This window comes from Papio anubis, chromosome 16 (genome assembly GCF_008728515.1).
Source record: "Papio anubis isolate 15944 chromosome 16, Panubis1.0, whole genome shotgun sequence".
NCBI classification, from domain to species: Eukaryota; Metazoa; Chordata; class Mammalia; order Primates; family Cercopithecidae; genus Papio; species Papio anubis.
The window spans coordinates 72,564,203-72,581,858 of record NC_044991.1 but is presented as its reverse complement, the minus strand read 5'-3'; the positions used below and the strand labels follow the sequence as shown (position 1 = coordinate 72,581,858).

Genomic DNA, 17,656 nt, shown 5'->3' with positions numbered 1-17,656 from the left:
GCCCAGTCAAAACAGGCAACATGACTGAATGGATGAGCATGGTTTGGGAATCCCTGGTTTCATGGGTTGACTATCAGACTTTGTTAGGTTTCCAGCCCACTATAATCTAGCTGGGTTAGATCTAGTGTGGCCTTGAGTACATTATTCAACCTCTTTGAACCTTGGCTTCCTCATTTAAAAAGAGGGGATAATCCTCTTACCTCACAGGGAGGTAGTGACAATGTACACAGCTGTCTGTCACCTATTGTCTGTATTTCTTTCTCACCCTCTACCCCTCACCTCTGCCACATGCACACCTTGGAGACCCAGCCCTGCTACTGTCACATTTCAGTGATGTCACAGCTGCAGGTGGTACAGAGACAGCACCACCATCTGATGCCCAGCCTGAGTGCTGGCTGAACTGAGAGGAGCAGGGTGGGTGCCTGGCACTGGTGTTGCTCCATTCGTCTCTGAGGTCTCACAGCCCCAGCATGAGTCCATCAGCAAAGAAGAGGCCCAAGAATAGCAGGGTTTCCAAGGTCAGACTTGGGACTAGACCCTGGGGGTGAGTCCCTAGAGGGGACCTTAACAAAGAATCACCGTGACAAGGACGGGACTTTCCAGCAGGGGAGAAAAGGCAAAGGTGAAGGGTGAAGGGAGGTCAGGAAAGTTAAAATGGTCTCCAAGTTCTGTCCCCAGACCAAGATGACAAAACTCCCAGCCTAGGATTGGTCAAACCATGCTCGGCCAAATGGAGAGGCACATGGAGGAGTACAGGAGGATTTCTCCAGTGTCTCACTCTGTCACCCAGGCTGGAGTGCAGTGGCGAGCTCTCAGCTGACTGCAGCCTTCACCTGCTGGGTTCAAGTGATTCTCCTGTCTCACCCTCTTGAGTAGCTGGGACTACAGGCACATGCTACCACACCTAGCTAATTTTTGTATTTTTTTCAGTAAAGTCAGGGTTTCACTATGTTGGCCAGGCATCTCAAACTCCTGACCTCAAATGAGCCACCCACCTCGGCCTCCCAAAGTACTGGGATTACAGACATGAGGCACCACGCCTGGCTGATTCCTCTGGGTTTATGTCTCTCTCTTATCCTCTGTCCCTCAGATGCAAGATGAGAAACCGCAGGACAAGACAGAGCAGCCTCTGAGCAAAGTAATTGAGCGGAACCGTCTGAGAACGGTGAGATGCCCTGTTTTGGTCCCAGCTTGGGGAAGCTCGTATACTTATGCAGTGCTGCCCCTGGTTGCCAGGCTGAGTGGCCCAGGGGAGCCAGCAGGCCGGCCCTTGGCTGAGCGGAGCTAGAGGCAGGCAGGGGAGAGGGAGGCTGTCCAGGAAAGCTGAAGCTTCTATTTATCTGGTTTCTCGACCCCGGCAGGTGTTAAAAAACTTGTCGCTCTTGAAGCTACTCAAGAGCTCGAACCGCCGGATCCAAGAACTGCATAAGCTGGCCAAAAGGTGCTGGCATTCACTGCTCAGTGTTCCAAAGATTCTCCGAATCTCCTCTGGGTAAGCTGGGGCCTGGCCCCCATAATGGACCCAAATGCCGTCTTACTGGGAACAGGCATTGTGCTAAGGAATTTAGAGAACAAGTCTAATTTTCACAAAGCCTCTGTGAGAGAGGTATTTATTAACTCTGTTTTACTCTTGGAGAGCTGAGGCTCAAGAGGTGAAGTGACTTGTCTCAGTTAACTCAGCTGATAAGTGGCAGAGCTAGGATTTGAAGCCATTCCTGTCTGATATCAGAGCTGTGGCCATAACAATGGTTGTAGTCATCCGATTGTGGTGCTCACTCCACCGTGGGGCACTGAGACAGGTCACTCCTCCTCCTCCTCCCCTTGCAAGTCAATATAACCCAGACAGTCACCTGCAGACTGACCCCTCAAATCTGAGGATTAACCTTGCTGAGGCTCAGTTTCTTTATTTATATATATATATATATATTTTTTTTTTTTTTAACCATGCCTCCGAGACAAGTTCAAACCGTTTGCTCGTAAGTCACATGAGAGTACTAAGAAAGCTAACATTGATTGGTGCCTGCTAAGTGCCATCTACTATGCTAAGCACTTAAGAATTTTCCCATGTAGTTTATTCGTCACAACAATCCTGTTAGGTAGACAGAATTATCCAAGTTTTACAGATAAGGAAGCTAAGGCTCTGAGAGGTTAAATATCTTGCCCAAATCACACAGGTGGTAAGAGGCAGAAGCAGAATCTGAGCCCATTTGTCTGAACCTAACAACATCTGTGCTCTGTAAGCCACTCTGCTTCACTGCCTTCTACTTTACAGAAGTAGTAAGGATCCCAAGTTGTAAGGATCCCAAGTCTGGCATAGAGTGGGGACTCAATCAGCGGGAGCCATTATTATCATCACAGTATTGCCATTATCTGCAGCCCAAGGCCTCATCTCTCTCCACACCCTTGGCTAGGATGGTGTTGCCACTGGGGGGTTTGCAGGGGGCCCAGTCTGTTACAGACACCCTTTGGGAAAGTCTCAGCATTTAATATTTCTGTCAAGGCCATCTTTCTGGGCTCCTCTTTCTCATTTGGCCTCTAGTTGCAGGCAGTCAGGAAACACAGAGCTAGAAGGATCAGGATCATCTAGCCCCATCATTTTCCAACTTATTATTATTATTATTATTATTATTTTTTTTTTTATGGAGACAGAGTCTCACCATGTTGCCCACGCTGGTCTTGAACAGTTTCCCAACTTTATTAAAGTAGTGAAACCTCTGTTCAAATATCTATTCCCAAGCCCCAGTTGTGTTGTTATGGGCTGGGGGGAGGTATCCTGCCCCCATTCAGTCAGGGGAAGTGACATTGAGACACCTCCTCAGAACCCTAAGGTTTCTTGGAGCACAATTTAGAAAAACTACTGGACTGTTCACCCTCCCACCTGAAGTCCAGAGAGACAGAATTCTAATCTAGTGGCAGATGATGTAGACAATATCCATTCCTAGGGGCCTTAACTACTAGTCATGGCTCTCACCTTCCCAATCTCTCACATCCCTTCTGCCAGTGCTCATCACACCCCCTCACACCAGCACAAGGCCTCTGGGCAACAGAGAAGTGTCTTTGCATGCCCCTCTAGCTTTATTAACAGGCTCCCCTGAGCTGACTACATATCAACTGTCTCGGGGCAAGGCTAGGCAACCAGGGCCTTAGTCCTGCTCTGCTGACTGCCTTTCCTCTCCCTGCCAGGGAAAACAGTGCCTGCAATAAAGCGAAACAAAATAATGAAGAGTTCCAGGAGATCGGGTGCTCCAAGAAGGAACTCAAGTCCAAGAAATTAGAGTCCACAGGGGACCCTAAGAAAAAAGAGTACAAGGAGTGGAAGCCCCAGGTGCAGTCAAGGATGAGTAACAAGGCAAAAACGTCATCGGCGGCAATGCCATGGAAAGAAAAGCATGTAGAGCCTGAGGTTCCAAGGACATCGAGGGATCATGGCTTGAACCTTGGAGCCCAGGGGAGGCAACTACTCACTGAGGGCCCCCAAGTCATCTTCATTAAGCCCTACCACAATAGAACTCCCATGGGGCACATGAAGCAGCTGAATGTAGCCGACCAGTGGATCTGGTTTGAGGGGCTGCCCACACGAATCCACCTCCCGGCACCCCGGGTGATGTGCAGATCCTCCACCCTGCGTTGGGTCAAGCGCCGCTGCACCCGCTTCTGCTCCGCATCACTTGAAATGCCTATGTGGCATCCATACAAGGTGGGTGTGATAACAACACTGCCAGGCTAGGTGAGATGCAAGCCCCAAGCCAGGCCCAGATCTGGGGCCCAGAGTCAGGGCTCAGGATCTGGAGTCTTGAGTGGTGTGTGGATGGCAGTGCTGGGAAGCTCCGCCTTCATGTCCAGAGATGGGGAAGCCTTAGACCGTCATACAGCAGGGTAGTGACTAGGTTGAGGCCTCTCAGGATACAGCTAGGAGACCTGGGGAAGGAGGCGCACTGAAGTGAGCCTTCATTGCCTGAAGGCCTTAGCAGAGGTGGAAACTGCTGTGGCTCTGAATCTCACAGTCAGAGGCCTACATAAGTGGGTTTAAGGATTTCCAAATGGGGGAGGGGGAGATGGTCAAGTAGGGCTTTGCTGCATCCCATTCCCTCTTAGATCAATTCAACTCTCCATTCATGTTTGATTTATTCATGCCTCAAATAAGATTTACTCTGAACAGACTAGGCATGGTGGCTCACGCCTGTAATCCCAGCACCTTGGGAGGTCAGAGCAGGAAGACTGCTTGAGGCCAGGAGTTCAAGACCAGCCTGGGCAAGATAATGAGACACTGTCTCTACAAAAAATTTAAAAATTAGACAGATGTGGTGGCTTGCGCTTGTAGTGTCAGCTACTCAGGAGGCTGAGGTTGGAGGATTGCTTGAGCCCAGGAGGTCGAGGCTGCAGTGAGCTGTGACTTCGCCACTGCACTCCAGTCTGGGCAAGACAGCAAGACCCTGTCTTAAAAAAAAAGAAAGGAAAAAAAGAAATTTACTCTGAACAGAAAGTTCCTTAGCAAAAAAAGAAGAAAATACTCCAGCCCTTTCATGGGAGGATTAAAGTCCCATGAAAGGAAGGGGGTGAGTGCCCACCGGGTCTAGCTTAAAGGGAGGCTTTTCCTTTTTAGCAAAGCCATTTCCAACCTACCACAGACACCACAGCACCCTTGTCCCTGCGCCCGCTCCCCAAACGACCAGTGCCCCCTGGGGACAGTCTTAGCATCTAACACCGAGGTTTCTGCTGGCAGGTTGATGTGACCTGGACGGGAGCCAGAGGTGCGAGCAGAGGGTGGAGATCGCGCAGTCAGCTTAAGGGGAGGGATGGGTGGCGAAATTCACGAGTCTACAAATAAAATCTTCCATATGGCACCTAAGATGAATACTGCTTACTCTGCCTGTTTGTCTGGGGCTAGGAAGGATGAAGGAAGGAGGCCTTCGGTAGAGGGAGCCTGTGTCGCGACTTCAGGCTTCCCCCACCTCCACCCCCTGGCCCCGAAGGTCAGTCTAGAACCAAATAAGCCAGCGAGCTGCACCCCTCCCCCACCTCCACGAGCTGGTCTCCTGAGTGGTGCGCTCTATGAAGTCAGGGAGCTCGTGTGCTTCCTGGATGCAAGGTGCCTCACAATCGCCCCGTGAGCCCACAAGAGGAAACCGCGGCACGGAGGCGGAAAGTAACTTGTCCAGGCTCACTCAGCTAGAAAGTGGCAGGAGCAAGGGCTCCTGGTTGCTCCCCATTCCATTTTCCCAAGAAAGGGGAAAGGTGAAATGAGAGCCTGCTCAGAAGTCACGAGGCAGGAGGAATAGCCCCAGCACCCTGTGGGTCATGCGCGTGCATTGCGACCTGATTGTCAAAAACTGATTGTCAAAAACTGATTGCATTGCGGCTGGTGTCAAAAAGTGGATGTCAGCTGGGCCTCCAAATGTGTCGTGCCTTGGTCACAGATCATAGAAGGCACCGGATCAGGCAGAGGAGCTGGTACTACATCTCTACTGCTCCAGCATGACATGGCAGGTCCACCCTCAATCCGAAGACCTCAACCCCAAGCCCTGGTCGACCCCATCTGGCCGGGGTCACCCTCTGTCGGTAGCAGTCACAGGACCCTAACTTAGATGTTGCGGAGAGGAAAGCCAAGGGAGCCCGAGTTTTCTCCGGACAAAGGCCTCCATATTCCCCAGAGGCAGGCTGCGTGGAGTGGGCGCCCTCGGGAGAGCAGTGGAGCCATTGAGGGGCACACAGCTCTCTGGGGGTGAGGGTCAGGGCAGCGATGAAGATAGATCTCCAGTTTGGGAGAGAGGGAGAACGATTGGATGGACTTCGCCCCCCGCCCCGCCCACTCACACACTCCTCCCCACTATTTTTTTTTTTTTTTTTGAGACGGAGTCTCGCTGTGCTCCCAGGCTGGAGTGCAGTGGCGTGATCTCGGCTCACTGCAAGCTCCGCCTCCCGGGTTCACGCCATTCTCCCGCCTCAGCCTCCCAAGTAGCTGAGACTACAGGCGCCCGCCACCGCGCCCGGCTAGTTTTTTGTATTTTTAGTAGAGACGGGGTTTCACCATGTTAGCCAGGATAGTCTCGATCTCCTGACCTCGTGATCCACCCGCCTCGGCCTCCCAAAGTGCTGGGATTACAGGCTTGAGCCACCGCGCCCGGCCTCCTCCCCACTATTACTGGGCATCAGCAGCCGCGCGGACCAGCCTGGGCAGAGCCACGGTGCGGGGACTGCTTAGCACACGGAGTGGCTGCTGCGCGCTCCCGAGCTCCACCTCCCAGCGCAATCTTCCTGGAGCTCCCCTACGGTGCCTACCTCCGCCCCCACCACCCCGCCACTTCCCGCGCCACCTCCACCCCAGTAACCTCCACTTCCACGGGTCTTCCCACCCAGCTTGCACTCCAGCCCATTTCCTGAACAGTCTCCATTGCGGTTCCCTTGCTGGGTATTTTCAATTCCATCAACTTTCGAAAATAATCTCTACTCACTCTTTCATTCCCTCAACCTTTGCGTGAACTTCTCTCCTGAGCGCGCTGTCAGCGACAGTCAAGACAGCGCCCTCCCAGCTAAAAAAAACCCGACCCTTTCTGGGGAGCCCCCTTGCACTAGCCTTCATGGGGGCCTGCCCAGGGAGCCTCAAGTGGAGGCTGGATTGGGGTGGGCCTGAGTGAGACTGGCAACTTCACTTTGCTCCAGAGAGCTGGAGTTGGGCCCCAGTTGCCCACTGGGAATGCCACCGAGTATAGGGGAGGGCTGTGTGTGAAGGCGGGGACCCAGCATGGCCAGGGCAGCAAGCGGCAGGCCTGGGAGTGAAGGAATCCCAGCAGTAGGCTCCTTCCACCTCATCCCACCTGCCCAGGCACTTAGGCCTCTGGCCACCTGCCTCCCACAATTCCACAACCGGGGTCTCCCCACTACCAACCTCCCTTTGTTTAACCATTTCAACCTAAAGCTCCTCCTCTGGGCCCAGTAACACTGATTTGGAGAGGAAGCCACCCCAGAAATGGCTGCTTAACAGTTAACTGGGAAAAAATTGAAGTGTGTGAATCTGATTTTATATTGAGTGACTTTTTTGAAGTCACCTGACCTCTCTGAGCCTATTTCATGTTTATAAAATAGTGATACTAATGTCTGTTTCAGGGGGTTTTAAGCAAATCAAGCTTGATGTAGGAGAAGCCAGTTTGTGGGGCACTGAACAAATGTTTGGCCTTTTCTTACGCCATACCAGGGTCATCATCATAAAGCCCTGTGGCCAGTCAGTCCTGGCTCCATTTCTCATCAGCAGCTACCTAACTACCCACCTTTAGGGAGCTATCTACTTGTTAACAAGCCAAATGTATGTTTACATTCACAACCTTTTGCTAATACGGCATATGGCATCTAGATCCCTAAGTCTGTCTATCTCACAATTGTCTGGATCACACATAAACGTAACTGGAATGTGAAAAGAGGATGAGGCAGACAGGCCTAGTTTCCTACCAACTTTGTAACGGGGAAAAAGTTGTTTACTCCCAATCCTCAGTTTGTCTGCAAAATGGGGGAAATAGTGGTGCTTACCTTATTGGACTGAGTAAGAATACACATAAATCACTTTGAAGTACATGCCAGATAGGAGCTCAATACTTGGTAGTGGTACCTAGAGGACTGGCAAGACTATCCCCCAACATTTGAAAACACAGGCTCAGAAGAAAAATGTCTCCTCTTCTGTAAAATGGATAGGGGGGCGGTAGCCTAATAATTGCCTAGAATTATGGATCACTTCCTACATGTCAGGTGCTGGGCTAAGCGCTTTACACATGACATCTCATTGCATCTTCACGGTAAAACCAGGGAGGAAACACTTTTTCCATTTTATAGAATTAAGTGTTGACTTACCAGAAAAGAAGGCAAAACAAAACCCAGGGAAATAAGTACCATTATTACGCTCATTTTACATATGAGGAAATCTAGGTAAGGGAGATAACATAGCTTACCCAAGATCTCACAGGTAGTAATGGGACTCCAGGACTTTCTACTCCACTGCAGCTCTCTAAAGCCTTTCAGCATTGGACCCCTATGACTGTGACTTGCCCAGGTAGTGGCAAGGCAGGGATTAAAACCCTCAGCTCCCTCTACTCCCTCCTGCCTCAATGCTATTTCTACCACCCTTTACTACTTTCCAACAGAAAACCTTAAGACGGTGGTTTTTAATCTCTCCACAGAAGAGTTCTCTTGTACGCTGATTCTATCCCTATTCCTCCTGCCCTAGGTCCCCAGGGCCCTGCTTCTGAGATTCCGTGGTCCCCGGGCTGCCAGCACAAGGTGTTCCACACCTGTGCACTGACTGCCCTCTGGGCCTGGCAGAAGGAAGCTACTGACCTGGGAGTCACTGAGGAAGGAGTCCAAGGGGATTCCTGTCCAGGGGAGCCTGTTTGAGCTGTGTACCCTCCAGGATGTTGGGAGTCCCGGAGCTTCAGATTGTACCCCCTGGTGTCTGCTGGCTGCCATCCTGGCTCTCATTTGGCACTGATATGGACAGGGCTGCCTAGAGCGAGGGGTTAGAAGTACCCTCTGAGCCAGACATCCCTTTTTCCTTTCCTGTTCTCCTTTAAGGGTAATAAACTATTCTGAGCATCAGCTATGTAGGAGTCTCCAGTTTTCTTTCTGAATGGCCCGAGTTCACGTGGTGGGTGGGAAAAAGGGAGGTCAACTTCAGACACCTGGAGAGTTAAGAGAGATGCCAACTCAGTAGTGGGCTAGTACTCTCTTATCTAGGTACCACCCTTTATCCTTTGGAAATAGATTTCCCACATTCCTAAGATCACTTGAAAATCTCTGGCCAATGCTGGGCACAGTGGCTCAGGCCTGTAATCCCAGCACTTTGGGAGGCTGAGGTGGGTGATCACTTGAGAGGCCAAGAGTTCGAGACCAGCCTGGCCAACACGATGAAACCCTGTCTCTACGAAAAATAAAAAAATTAGCCAAGCACGGTGGTGCACACCTGTAATTCCAGCTACTTGGGAGGCTGAAGTACGAGAATCGCTTGAACCCGGGAGGCAGAGGTTGCAGTGAGCTGAGATCAGGCCACTGCACTCCAGCCTGGGTAATGAAGGCGGAGTGAAACTCTGCCTCAAAAAAAAAAAAAAAAAAAAAAAAAAGGCCAGCTGGGCTTGGTGGCTCACACCTGTAAAGTCCCAGCACTTTGGGAGGCCAAGGCAGGTGGATCTCTTGAGCCCAGGAGTTCGAGACCAGCCTGGGCAAAGTGACAAAGCCCTGTCTCTAAAAAAATAAAAACAAAAAATAAATAAATAAATACAAAAATTAGCCAGGCATGGTGGCATGTGCCTGTAGTCCCAGCTACTGGGGTGGGGGGCTGAGGCAGAAGGATCATTGAGCCTGGGAGGTTGAGGCTACAGTGAGCCAAGATCACACCACTGCACTCCAGCCTGGGTGACAGAGTGAGACCCTGCCTCAAAAAGAAAAAAAAAAAAAGGAAATGTCTGGCTATATTTAATGTACTGCATATCAGCTTTTCTTAGAAAGCTAATAATGTTTATAAGGTACTATTCATCCTTGGTATTTAAAAAAAATATGACAGGATAACATGATATGATAAGGTGATAGACTATTTAACCAGACTGTTTAACCAGTCAGAACTTATACATCCCTAACTATTGACCTCTTCAAAATGAGCTTATTAATATCACTATCAAAGCCCAAATCCTGGCTCTGCCAGCTCCTAAAAAGTCACCTTGAGTAAGTTCCTTACAGTTCCCTCATCTGTAAGATACAGATGACGTTACTTCTTACTTCAGAGGGTTCTTGTGAAGATGTTGAAAAGAGACATAAAGCACTCACCCCACGCTGCTGGACACCTCTTAAGTACTCAATAGATGTTATTTATTATTAAAATGACAAACATGTCACTGCCATTGCCCTGCCCTCTCTGGAACTCAACTCTAAAAACTGCTTTTATTGTTACTTTAGAAATCACAAAAATCTCATTAAGGTCACATATTTTTGATCCCCAACTATCATGCAGCTCAGTCTCCATAGAACTGAAAAAAAGTTTGGATCACATGACTTTTGGCCATTTCTAAAAATCAAATTAACACTTAGGGGACAGAGATTTGTCATCACAGAAGATATGCAGAAAAAGTGGCACAAGACCTTGAAGTGAATCCCAAAGAGGTGCTCCAACCACAGATGGAGTAACCACCACCACAGCTGGTCAAGGGTGACAGCAGCCCCATGATGGGTGTTCTTTCAAAGTCAGTCACATGCCTGTAGAGTTTGTGTTGTTTAGAGGGAAACTGATCAACCCAGGGAAGGTCATCCCAGCTGGTCTTACCTTCTAGACCCTGCAGCCAGGATTACTGCGCCCCATTAACAAACTGCTTCCTTCCAACTTGGCCAAGGCACCATGAGTTACTGAGGTGCCTCACCCTAGAACCTTCCCAGTCTCTTCCCAGGCATATTTACTCCTAAACTTTCATCCTGTCAGTATCAACTCCCTACTCTGTAGGGCTGACAGCCAGGAGGTCGGATGGGCTTCTCAGGGAGATAGCAAAACTCATTTGTGTTACCATAACACTGACAGCTGAAAACTGACAGCTCTCTTGGGAAAGCTCCCAAGAAACCAAAGAGGAACAGTGAAGGTTTCAATGCAGAAGTGGGTCTAGACTGTGTGCCACTCCACTGAACATGTTCAGAAATCACTAGCAAGTAGGAAAGGAAACTCAAGAATCACGTGGTTCACCTGAGGCATAGCAGGGGACATTGCAAGTGAAGGAGACAGGATGTAAGAGTTCCCTGCACTGAGTATTGTAACCAAATGGAGGAATGACTCTGGGGTCCAGGAAAGGGAGAAGGTGGCCTAATAATTCTTTAAAGTTCCCTTGCCTGGCTGCGCTGATCTCTCTCAATCTCAACCATGGCATTACAAAGTAAGTACAGGCAGAACCGTGGAAAATACTGTATTTATATACACAGGAAGGACAGCTGCAAGCCCCTCACAGAGGAAACTCCACCCCAAAGAAAAATCTTAGCAGCAAATTCCTATCTCCCTCAGCACTATCAGCACAGTCCAGGCCAGAAGGTTGGGCTTCTTGTCTCTGGGAACCCATCATACCCTTCCCGCCACAGAATTCTAAATAAGGCAGGAAAAAGAACTGGAGTCCAGTGGGAGTTGGGTGCCTGGTCATTCCTAGAAGACAGGCAGTGTCTTTATGATGGTTAGACTTTGAGCAACGCTGGGATTCTTCTCTGGGTCCTATGGCCTGCTATGTTGAGAGCTGGCAGCAGGATGGGGACCTGGCAGAAGGAACTGGAAGAAAGTCATAGGTTCTTGGGTGCACACGAACGTGCGTGTAACAGGGCACAGGTTGTGCATTTTCCTTGTGCTTGATGCATCCATCTGCCATCCTCTCCCTGACAGCAGCCTAATACTTGACACCTACATTTCTTTCTGTGGCTCTGGATCCGGAAACCAAGCGTTTCTCCAACATAACTGCTGTGATTTGGCAACAATGCAAAGGTAACAGCTGTCCCAGGGAGGTAAGATAGATGACTAAAGAAGTGGTTTGCTCCAATCAGATATCCTTGATATTTTTTCTCTCTTAAAACAACAAGCTGGTGACAGGTATTGTGGCTCAAAAGTGGCATGGTTCCAATTCTGTTATTACCCTCAAAGAGGTCCCCTTCCTGACCTCTCAGATACCAAGGCTTCAGCAGACAGAGGCCATTCTTGCAGCTGTCATGCTGACTGCTACCTGCCTTCTTTGACAGGCCCTCACTATGTCTCCCACACCAACAGACACTTCACATTTCCAGGGTTCCTCTCAGATCTGGGCTGGACCTCATCTGTAGGGTCTGGGCAGCCCAAGGTGTTAAGGGGCCCAAGTGTCAGCAGGATGTCCAAAGGGCCCGATTCTAGACATTGGATTTAGGGGCTGAGTTGAGGGGTATCTCCTTGAGCTCCGTCCGCATGCACAGGTACTCCCCGATGACAGCCATGAGTGCAATGCACACGGCTTGGACCAGCCACCAGGTCAGCGCCGAGGGGAAACGGGAGCTGTAGAACCAGCAGCCCAGGAGGTGAAAGAAATGGACAGTGACAGTGAAATCCAGACACTGCTTTCCTCGCCGGATGAAGTACAGCAAGCCCAGGGCACTGTGGGGAGAGGACAGCAGTGAGTTGTCACTGGGTTGTCCTGGTCTTAGGTTATTTGGGAGGGTAGGGACAATTAGGATGGCAGCATAGTGGTCAGAAGTGACAAGGTAAGTGTGAAGCAAGGGTTATGATATTAGATGCCTGGAAGAACGTGGCGGGTAATTTCAAGAGTGAAGCTGACTGAGTATGAGCTTGATGATTGATGGCAATTGTCACTAAGGGATACTAGGAATTGGTGGGGATTATGACACCCTGAAGCACACATGTTCTAGCTAAAGTGGGGGCAGTAGTTACTTGCGTCTAGGCAAATCTTATCATGCTAGAAGGTTGGCCTAGAATCAATCAGTCATTCCATTATTCAAGAGAAGCCGGAAATCTGGATTTTTATATAAAATAGCCTGATTTTCAACTAAGTGAAAAAAATGTTTTAAACACCATGTGTGGGCTGACATCTATGTAAGCCAAATAGAACCTATCTGGAAGACAAATTTAGGTCAAAGTCAGCCCACCAGTTTTCAATCTCCAGTGTAAGGACAAGAATAATAATAACGTGCAAGGCATTGTTCTAAGTCCTTCTTGTGAATTAACTTATTTAATCCTTACAACTATGAGGTAGGTAATATTATTAGCCCCGTTTTACTGATGAGGCAACTGTGGTTGATTAACTTGTCCAAAGTCACTAGACTAGTGGTAAAGTTGAGGTTCAAAGCCAAATAAGTCTGCCTCCAGAGCCTGAGACCTTGATCACTATGCTAAACTGCCTCTTAAGAGACAGGCAATGATTATGCGTGACCTTAGACGTCACCGAGTCCAACCCCTCATGGACAAAAGAGGAGCCTGAGGCCCATGGCAGGTAACTTGGCCAATGGCACACAAACCAAGAACAGAACTCAGCTCTCCTGCCTCTCGGTCGAATCCTTTCCTCAGCTCACTCCACATCAGGGAAGTTATCTAAGATGGAAGTTGTCTTGCAGGCAGCACAAACATAGTGACATAAGAGCTTTCCAGGTAAGTCAAAATAGCAATGGAAGGAAGCCCATGATACAGCCGGTCCCAGAACTGGCCTCTGTCACCCACCTTACTCCACCACTCCCCAGAAACAAACGCCAACCTGTCTCATGCTCAAACTTAGGAAGTTAGTCCCAGCGCTAAGAGCCCAAAAGCTGGATAGCCAAACTGGTGATACTCACCAGGTGAGGGCGTTGAGGATGAAGGACATCATGGAGAGCCGGCCTGGAGGGGTGGAAAAGCCCAGGATCTGAGGGGGAATCACAAATGGAAATATGCTGGAGAAGTGACTTGGCAGAGCCCCAGGATCTTAGCAAGCCTCCTAAGGAACAAGCATTCTTCCCGGAGCACAGAAGATAATACCTCCCTTCATTTGTACGGCAGCCTATTTCCAACTAGGTGCTTTCATAGACATCCATTATGGGATTTCATTTGTTTCTCACAGCAGGTGGAAAGGGATTATTTTCATTTTACAAAGGAGGATGTAAAAGCTCAGACAAGTTAAGTTGCCCAAAGTAATAAACACCAAGAGTAAAGTCTAGAACAGCGTTCAGCTGACTATGGCTCCATAGGCCAGGCATCTACTCCCGTACATAAAGTTTTATTGAAACACAGCCATACCTATTCACTTATGTATTTGTCTATAGAAGCTTCTGTGCTACAATGGCAGAGCTGAGTAATTGTGACCTAAAATCCTTACTACTTCACCCTTAAAGGAAAGGTTTGCTGATCCCTAATCTAGAACCCAGGTGGTGTGCATCAGATGGCTCTTCAACAAAGCCCAGCATTCCCACAGCTCTTCCCAGGAGGATAGAGGCTCCTACGAGACTACAACTAGGCACATGGTGGGTGTGCAACCTCCACTATCTAACACAATACTATCAAATGCCAAACATCTGCACCACACTTTCAGCTGACAAAGAAAGGTCTTTGACATACACAATCTTGTATTATCCCTAAAAAAACCTCACAAAGCCATTTTTCTTTTGATTCTTACCGCTTTTTGGACAATAACTTGCCCACAGGCTACACAGAGAACAAGCAGCAGGAGCAAGGACTCCACCCCAGGTCTCCTGGCTTTAAGAACTGTGCTCACCACCACACGCCACAGCTGCCTCTTAGCTGTAACAACTTACAGGCCTCCTTTACATTTTACGAAGTACTTTCTTATTCCTAAACCCCTCTGTGCCTTCTAACATTTTGTTGAGGGTGACATGACAGGCGTATTCTGCCCACTTTTCAGAAAAGGCTCAGAAGGGGAAGCAACTTGCCCAAGGTCCCACAGCTAATATTATATGGTTAGGCCTAGATTGAACACTTGCTTTTCTGAATCCAACGCACATGCTCTTTATATTGCAGTCCACGACCTCTTTGCAACTAGTCTCATGGTTTTGAAGACAGGAAAACAAGTTCACAGAGGTGACATTTGCCCCAGGTCACACAGCTAGTAAGTGGATCTTAAACGGAGGCCTGTCCTGACCCCAAAGTCCAGGCAGTTTGCACTGTACCCGCATGAATGCTCTTTTATCTACTCCTCTCTCCGGTGTGGCACCTGAGAACCTAGCTCAGAGAAGTTAAGTCACTTTCCTAGAGTATCAGAAAGGAAATGTATCACAGTTGCCTGGAACACAGACGTGTTTATTGTATTAACATCCAGGCCCTTTCCTTTGTACTAATCAGCCTCTGCTGTCATTCCATTTTATGGATGAGGCAACTGAGGCTCAGAAACGTGAAATCCCTTTCCCAGGGCTACAAAGCAAGAAGGTGACCCAGCCAGGTCTACAGCACAGTAGTGCTGGATCACAAAGCCTAGTCGGGGAGGCCGAGACCCCACCCGCGCCAGCCCGGGGACCCTACCTCGGCGTCGAACATCTGGTCCAGCGAGGGGCTGCTTCGCACTAGTCCGTCCACCAGCGCCAGCCACAGGCCCAGCGAGCCATAATACACGGTCTGCATGAGGACGATCTGCGACAGGATCAGCAGCGGGTCCCACACGTAGCTGCGGAACTGACCCGCCATGCCCTGCAGGGACACCAGCCGGGCCTCAGCCAGCGGCCCGTCGCCATGGCAACGCCGCCCCGCCCGGGAGGAGGGACTGGAACCAAGGGGTGAGCCCATTCCAAGAGTTAGGGGGAAGGCGGGGCGGACAGACCCATTCTCAGAGTGAGGGGAAATCCAGCCCATTCCGGCTGCGCGGCCCCCGCCCGTACACGAGCTCCTCTGGGGTCTACTCACCAGTGACAGACTCGACGATCGAAGTGTTCGAGCGTGGCCCGGCCTCACCCGCTGGCTCCCAAAACAGCGCTGACAGACATGACCATGGAGGAGAAGCGCTGCCGGCCTAGAGAGGCAAAGCTCCAGCGACCGCAGCGGCGGGAGCGACTCCGTAGGAAAGAAGCGTTTCCGGGGAAAGCTGCGGAGGGGCGGGGCTGAGGTTGCGCAGGCGTAGTGGGTGCAACTTTTGCCTGAACCGCCTGAACAAGCTACTAGCAGCCGGATAGCGAACTGAGCACATGCGCAGAAGGAAGAGTGAAGGCAAACGGAAGTGAGGAACGAAGGCCGCAGAGCTTGCGCGCCCTCTAGAGGGAAATTTCTTTTTAAAGGAAGGCGGCTAGGGGAGAGGGAGGTGGGGTGGATTAGGACGCAGTAATGATGTTTGGGAATTAACGAGGTGATAAACTGTGTCGCTATTTTCAGCCTAAATTCTCAGTGTTTTCTCCCAGTTAGAGTCTGATAGCTTGAAATGGACCTGCAAGCTCTTCCAGTTAGGAGTTTGCCACTGTTCCCGCTATATGGATAGTTAAGCTAATGGCCAGAGAAGGAAAGCAACATACTGTTTCAACGACACAGTTAGTAGCAAAGTAAGGATTAAAATTCAAGTGTTGGCCGGGTGCGGTGGCTCACGCCTGTAATCCCAGCACTTTGGGAGGCTGAGGTGGGCGGATTACCTGAGATCGGGAGTTCGAAACCAGCCTGACCAACATGGAGAAACCCAGTCTCTACTAAAAATACAAAATTAGCCGGGCGTGGTGGCGCATGCCTGTAATCCTAGCTACTCGGGAGGCTGAGGCAGGAGAATTGCTTGAACCCGGGAGGCAGAGGTTGCGGTGAATCAAGATCGCGCCATTGCACTACAGCCTGGGCAAGAAGAGCAAAACTCCATCTCTAAATAAATTAATTAATTAAATTCAAGTGTTCCTCAACACTACAACATTGATTTCGCACCCACTGGGTGGCAGGAAGGCTAGAACATGTACATGTAAGACAGTCCCTGCCCTGAGACACAGTTGAACTACATTAGAAGGCAGAGTAGTGGGTGTTTTAAAATGTGGGTGCCAAATGGGAAAAAGCACAGATTCTGAAGTCGCACCTAGGAGTAAATCCTGACCCTCTCTGCTGCCATGACTATTTTATCTATCTTCCAAATCCGAATGGTGGACAGTCAGTAAATATTTGCTGAATGAGTCAAGAACAGAGAAAGCAACAGCAAGTCAATGACTCACTTATTCCTACTCCAGCGGAAGAAAACCCATCAACTTCACTGAATCTAGGTTCCCCCTCTCTGGAGTGGAAAGAAGGGAAGTAACTGGTTCCAGGAAAAGAATTTGGGTTTTAGGGCCAGCTATGCCACCCAGTGTGACCAGGAAGCCACTTCCTTCTTTAAACCTCAGCTTCCCTGTTTATGAAATGAGGAGTTGGACATGATTAACGTTTTCCACCATTTAATCTACCTTCCAGTAATTATTTTCTTATTAAAAAAAGACTTAGGCCCGGCGTAGTGGCTCACGCCTGTAATCCCAGCATTTTGGGAGGCTGAGGTGGGCAGATCACGAGGTCAGGAGATTGAGACCATCCTGGCTAACACGGTGAAACCCCGTCTTTATTAAAAATACAGAAAATTAGCCGGGCGTGGGGGCGGGTGCCTGTAGTCCCAGCTACTTGGGAGGCTGAGGCAGGAGAATGGCGTGAACCTGGGAGGCAGAGCTTGCAGTGAGCCAAGATCGGCCACTGCACTCCAGCCTGGGGGAAAGAGTGAGACTCCGTCTCAAAAAAAGAAAAAAAAAACTTATCAAAGAGCCATGTAACTGCCAATCAGAATTTCTGAACGGCTTGTGTTAGCCATGTTATCACCTTGAGCTGATACAATTCCAGACAAAAGTAAAGAAACCTGAGACTTTATTGAGAGTATGCGATTGTCCTTATCATTTGGAAATACCCTGAACAGTTGACTTGGACACCAGTTTGGGAGTTACTAAGGCCCAAAGATCTCTTAGGTGCTTTCCAGCTCAACCATTCTTTAAGGCACCTCAATTCAGTTCAACAAATATGTATTCAAATTCCTCTAGTTCACTGATGATGCACATGATCTAGTGTTTCTGAGAAAACATCTGTTTCTTAAGTGTTTACATGATCTTGTTTAATCCTCACGATCAGAAAATACAGCTATTATCCCCTTTTTATAGGGGAGGAAACTAGGCTATGGGGGAGGTGGTGTGACTCTCTAGGTCAGAGAGCTCACAGGGAGCAGAGCTG

At 49.4% G+C, this 17,656-nt stretch overlaps 2 protein-coding genes across 5 annotated transcripts; one reads left to right on the top strand and one right to left on the bottom strand.

Annotated features, from left to right (window-relative positions):
• Nucleotides 1-389: 389 nt before the first annotated feature.
• TP53TG5 (TP53 target 5) lies at nt 390-4,855 on the top strand. 3 transcript variants are annotated; one of them, NM_001168735.1, is made up of 5 exons: nt 390-518; nt 1,091-1,165; nt 1,362-1,492; nt 3,184-3,697; nt 4,724-4,854. In NM_001168735.1, exons 1-5 carry the CDS (start codon nt 471-473, stop codon nt 4,826-4,828), a joined length of 873 nt encoding a protein of 290 aa, NP_001162206.1. In that variant the 5' UTR covers nt 390-470; the 3' UTR covers nt 4,829-4,854. The 3 variants fall into 3 exon arrangements, with proteins under 3 accessions (NP_001162206.1, XP_009214308.1, XP_009214307.1); XM_009216044.4 differs by having other exon boundaries at nt 476-544; nt 4,724-4,855; XM_009216043.4 differs by lacking the exon at nt 390-518 and adding an exon at nt 550-622 and having other exon boundaries at nt 4,724-4,855.
• Nucleotides 1,911-15,615, bottom strand: SYS1 (SYS1 golgi trafficking protein). Of its 2 annotated transcripts, none has more exons than XM_031655946.1 (4): nt 15,359-15,615; nt 14,981-15,145; nt 13,306-13,373; nt 1,911-4,437 (listed from the first exon to the last, which is right to left on the bottom strand). In XM_031655946.1, coding segments are annotated over exons 2-4 (231 nt in total). In that variant the 5' UTR covers nt 15,143-15,145; nt 15,359-15,615; the 3' UTR covers nt 1,911-4,436.
• Between the last annotated feature and the right edge of the window lie 2,041 nt (nt 15,616-17,656).

Excerpts from the sequence above, each read along its gene's own strand:
- TP53TG5 (NM_001168735.1), top strand. The coding sequence starts at position 471 with ATGAGTCCATCAGCAAAGAAGAGGCCCAAGAATAGCAGGGTTTCCAAG. Across the intron at positions 519-1,090 it reads AGAATAGCAGGGTTTCCAAG|ATGCAAGATGAGAAACCGCA; the intron begins GTCAGACTTGGG and ends TCTGTCCCTCAG. Across the intron at positions 1,493-3,183 it reads ATTCTCCGAATCTCCTCTGG|GGAAAACAGTGCCTGCAATA; the intron begins GTAAGCTGGGGC and ends TCTCCCTGCCAG.
- SYS1 (XM_031655946.1), bottom strand. The coding sequence starts at position 15,142 with ATGGCGGGTCAGTTCCGCAGCTACGTGTGGGACCCGCTGCTGATCCTG. Across the intron at positions 13,374-14,980 it reads ACCAGATGTTCGACGCCGAG|ATCCTGGGCTTTTCCACCCC; the intron begins GTAGGGTCCCCG and ends ATTCCCCCTCAG.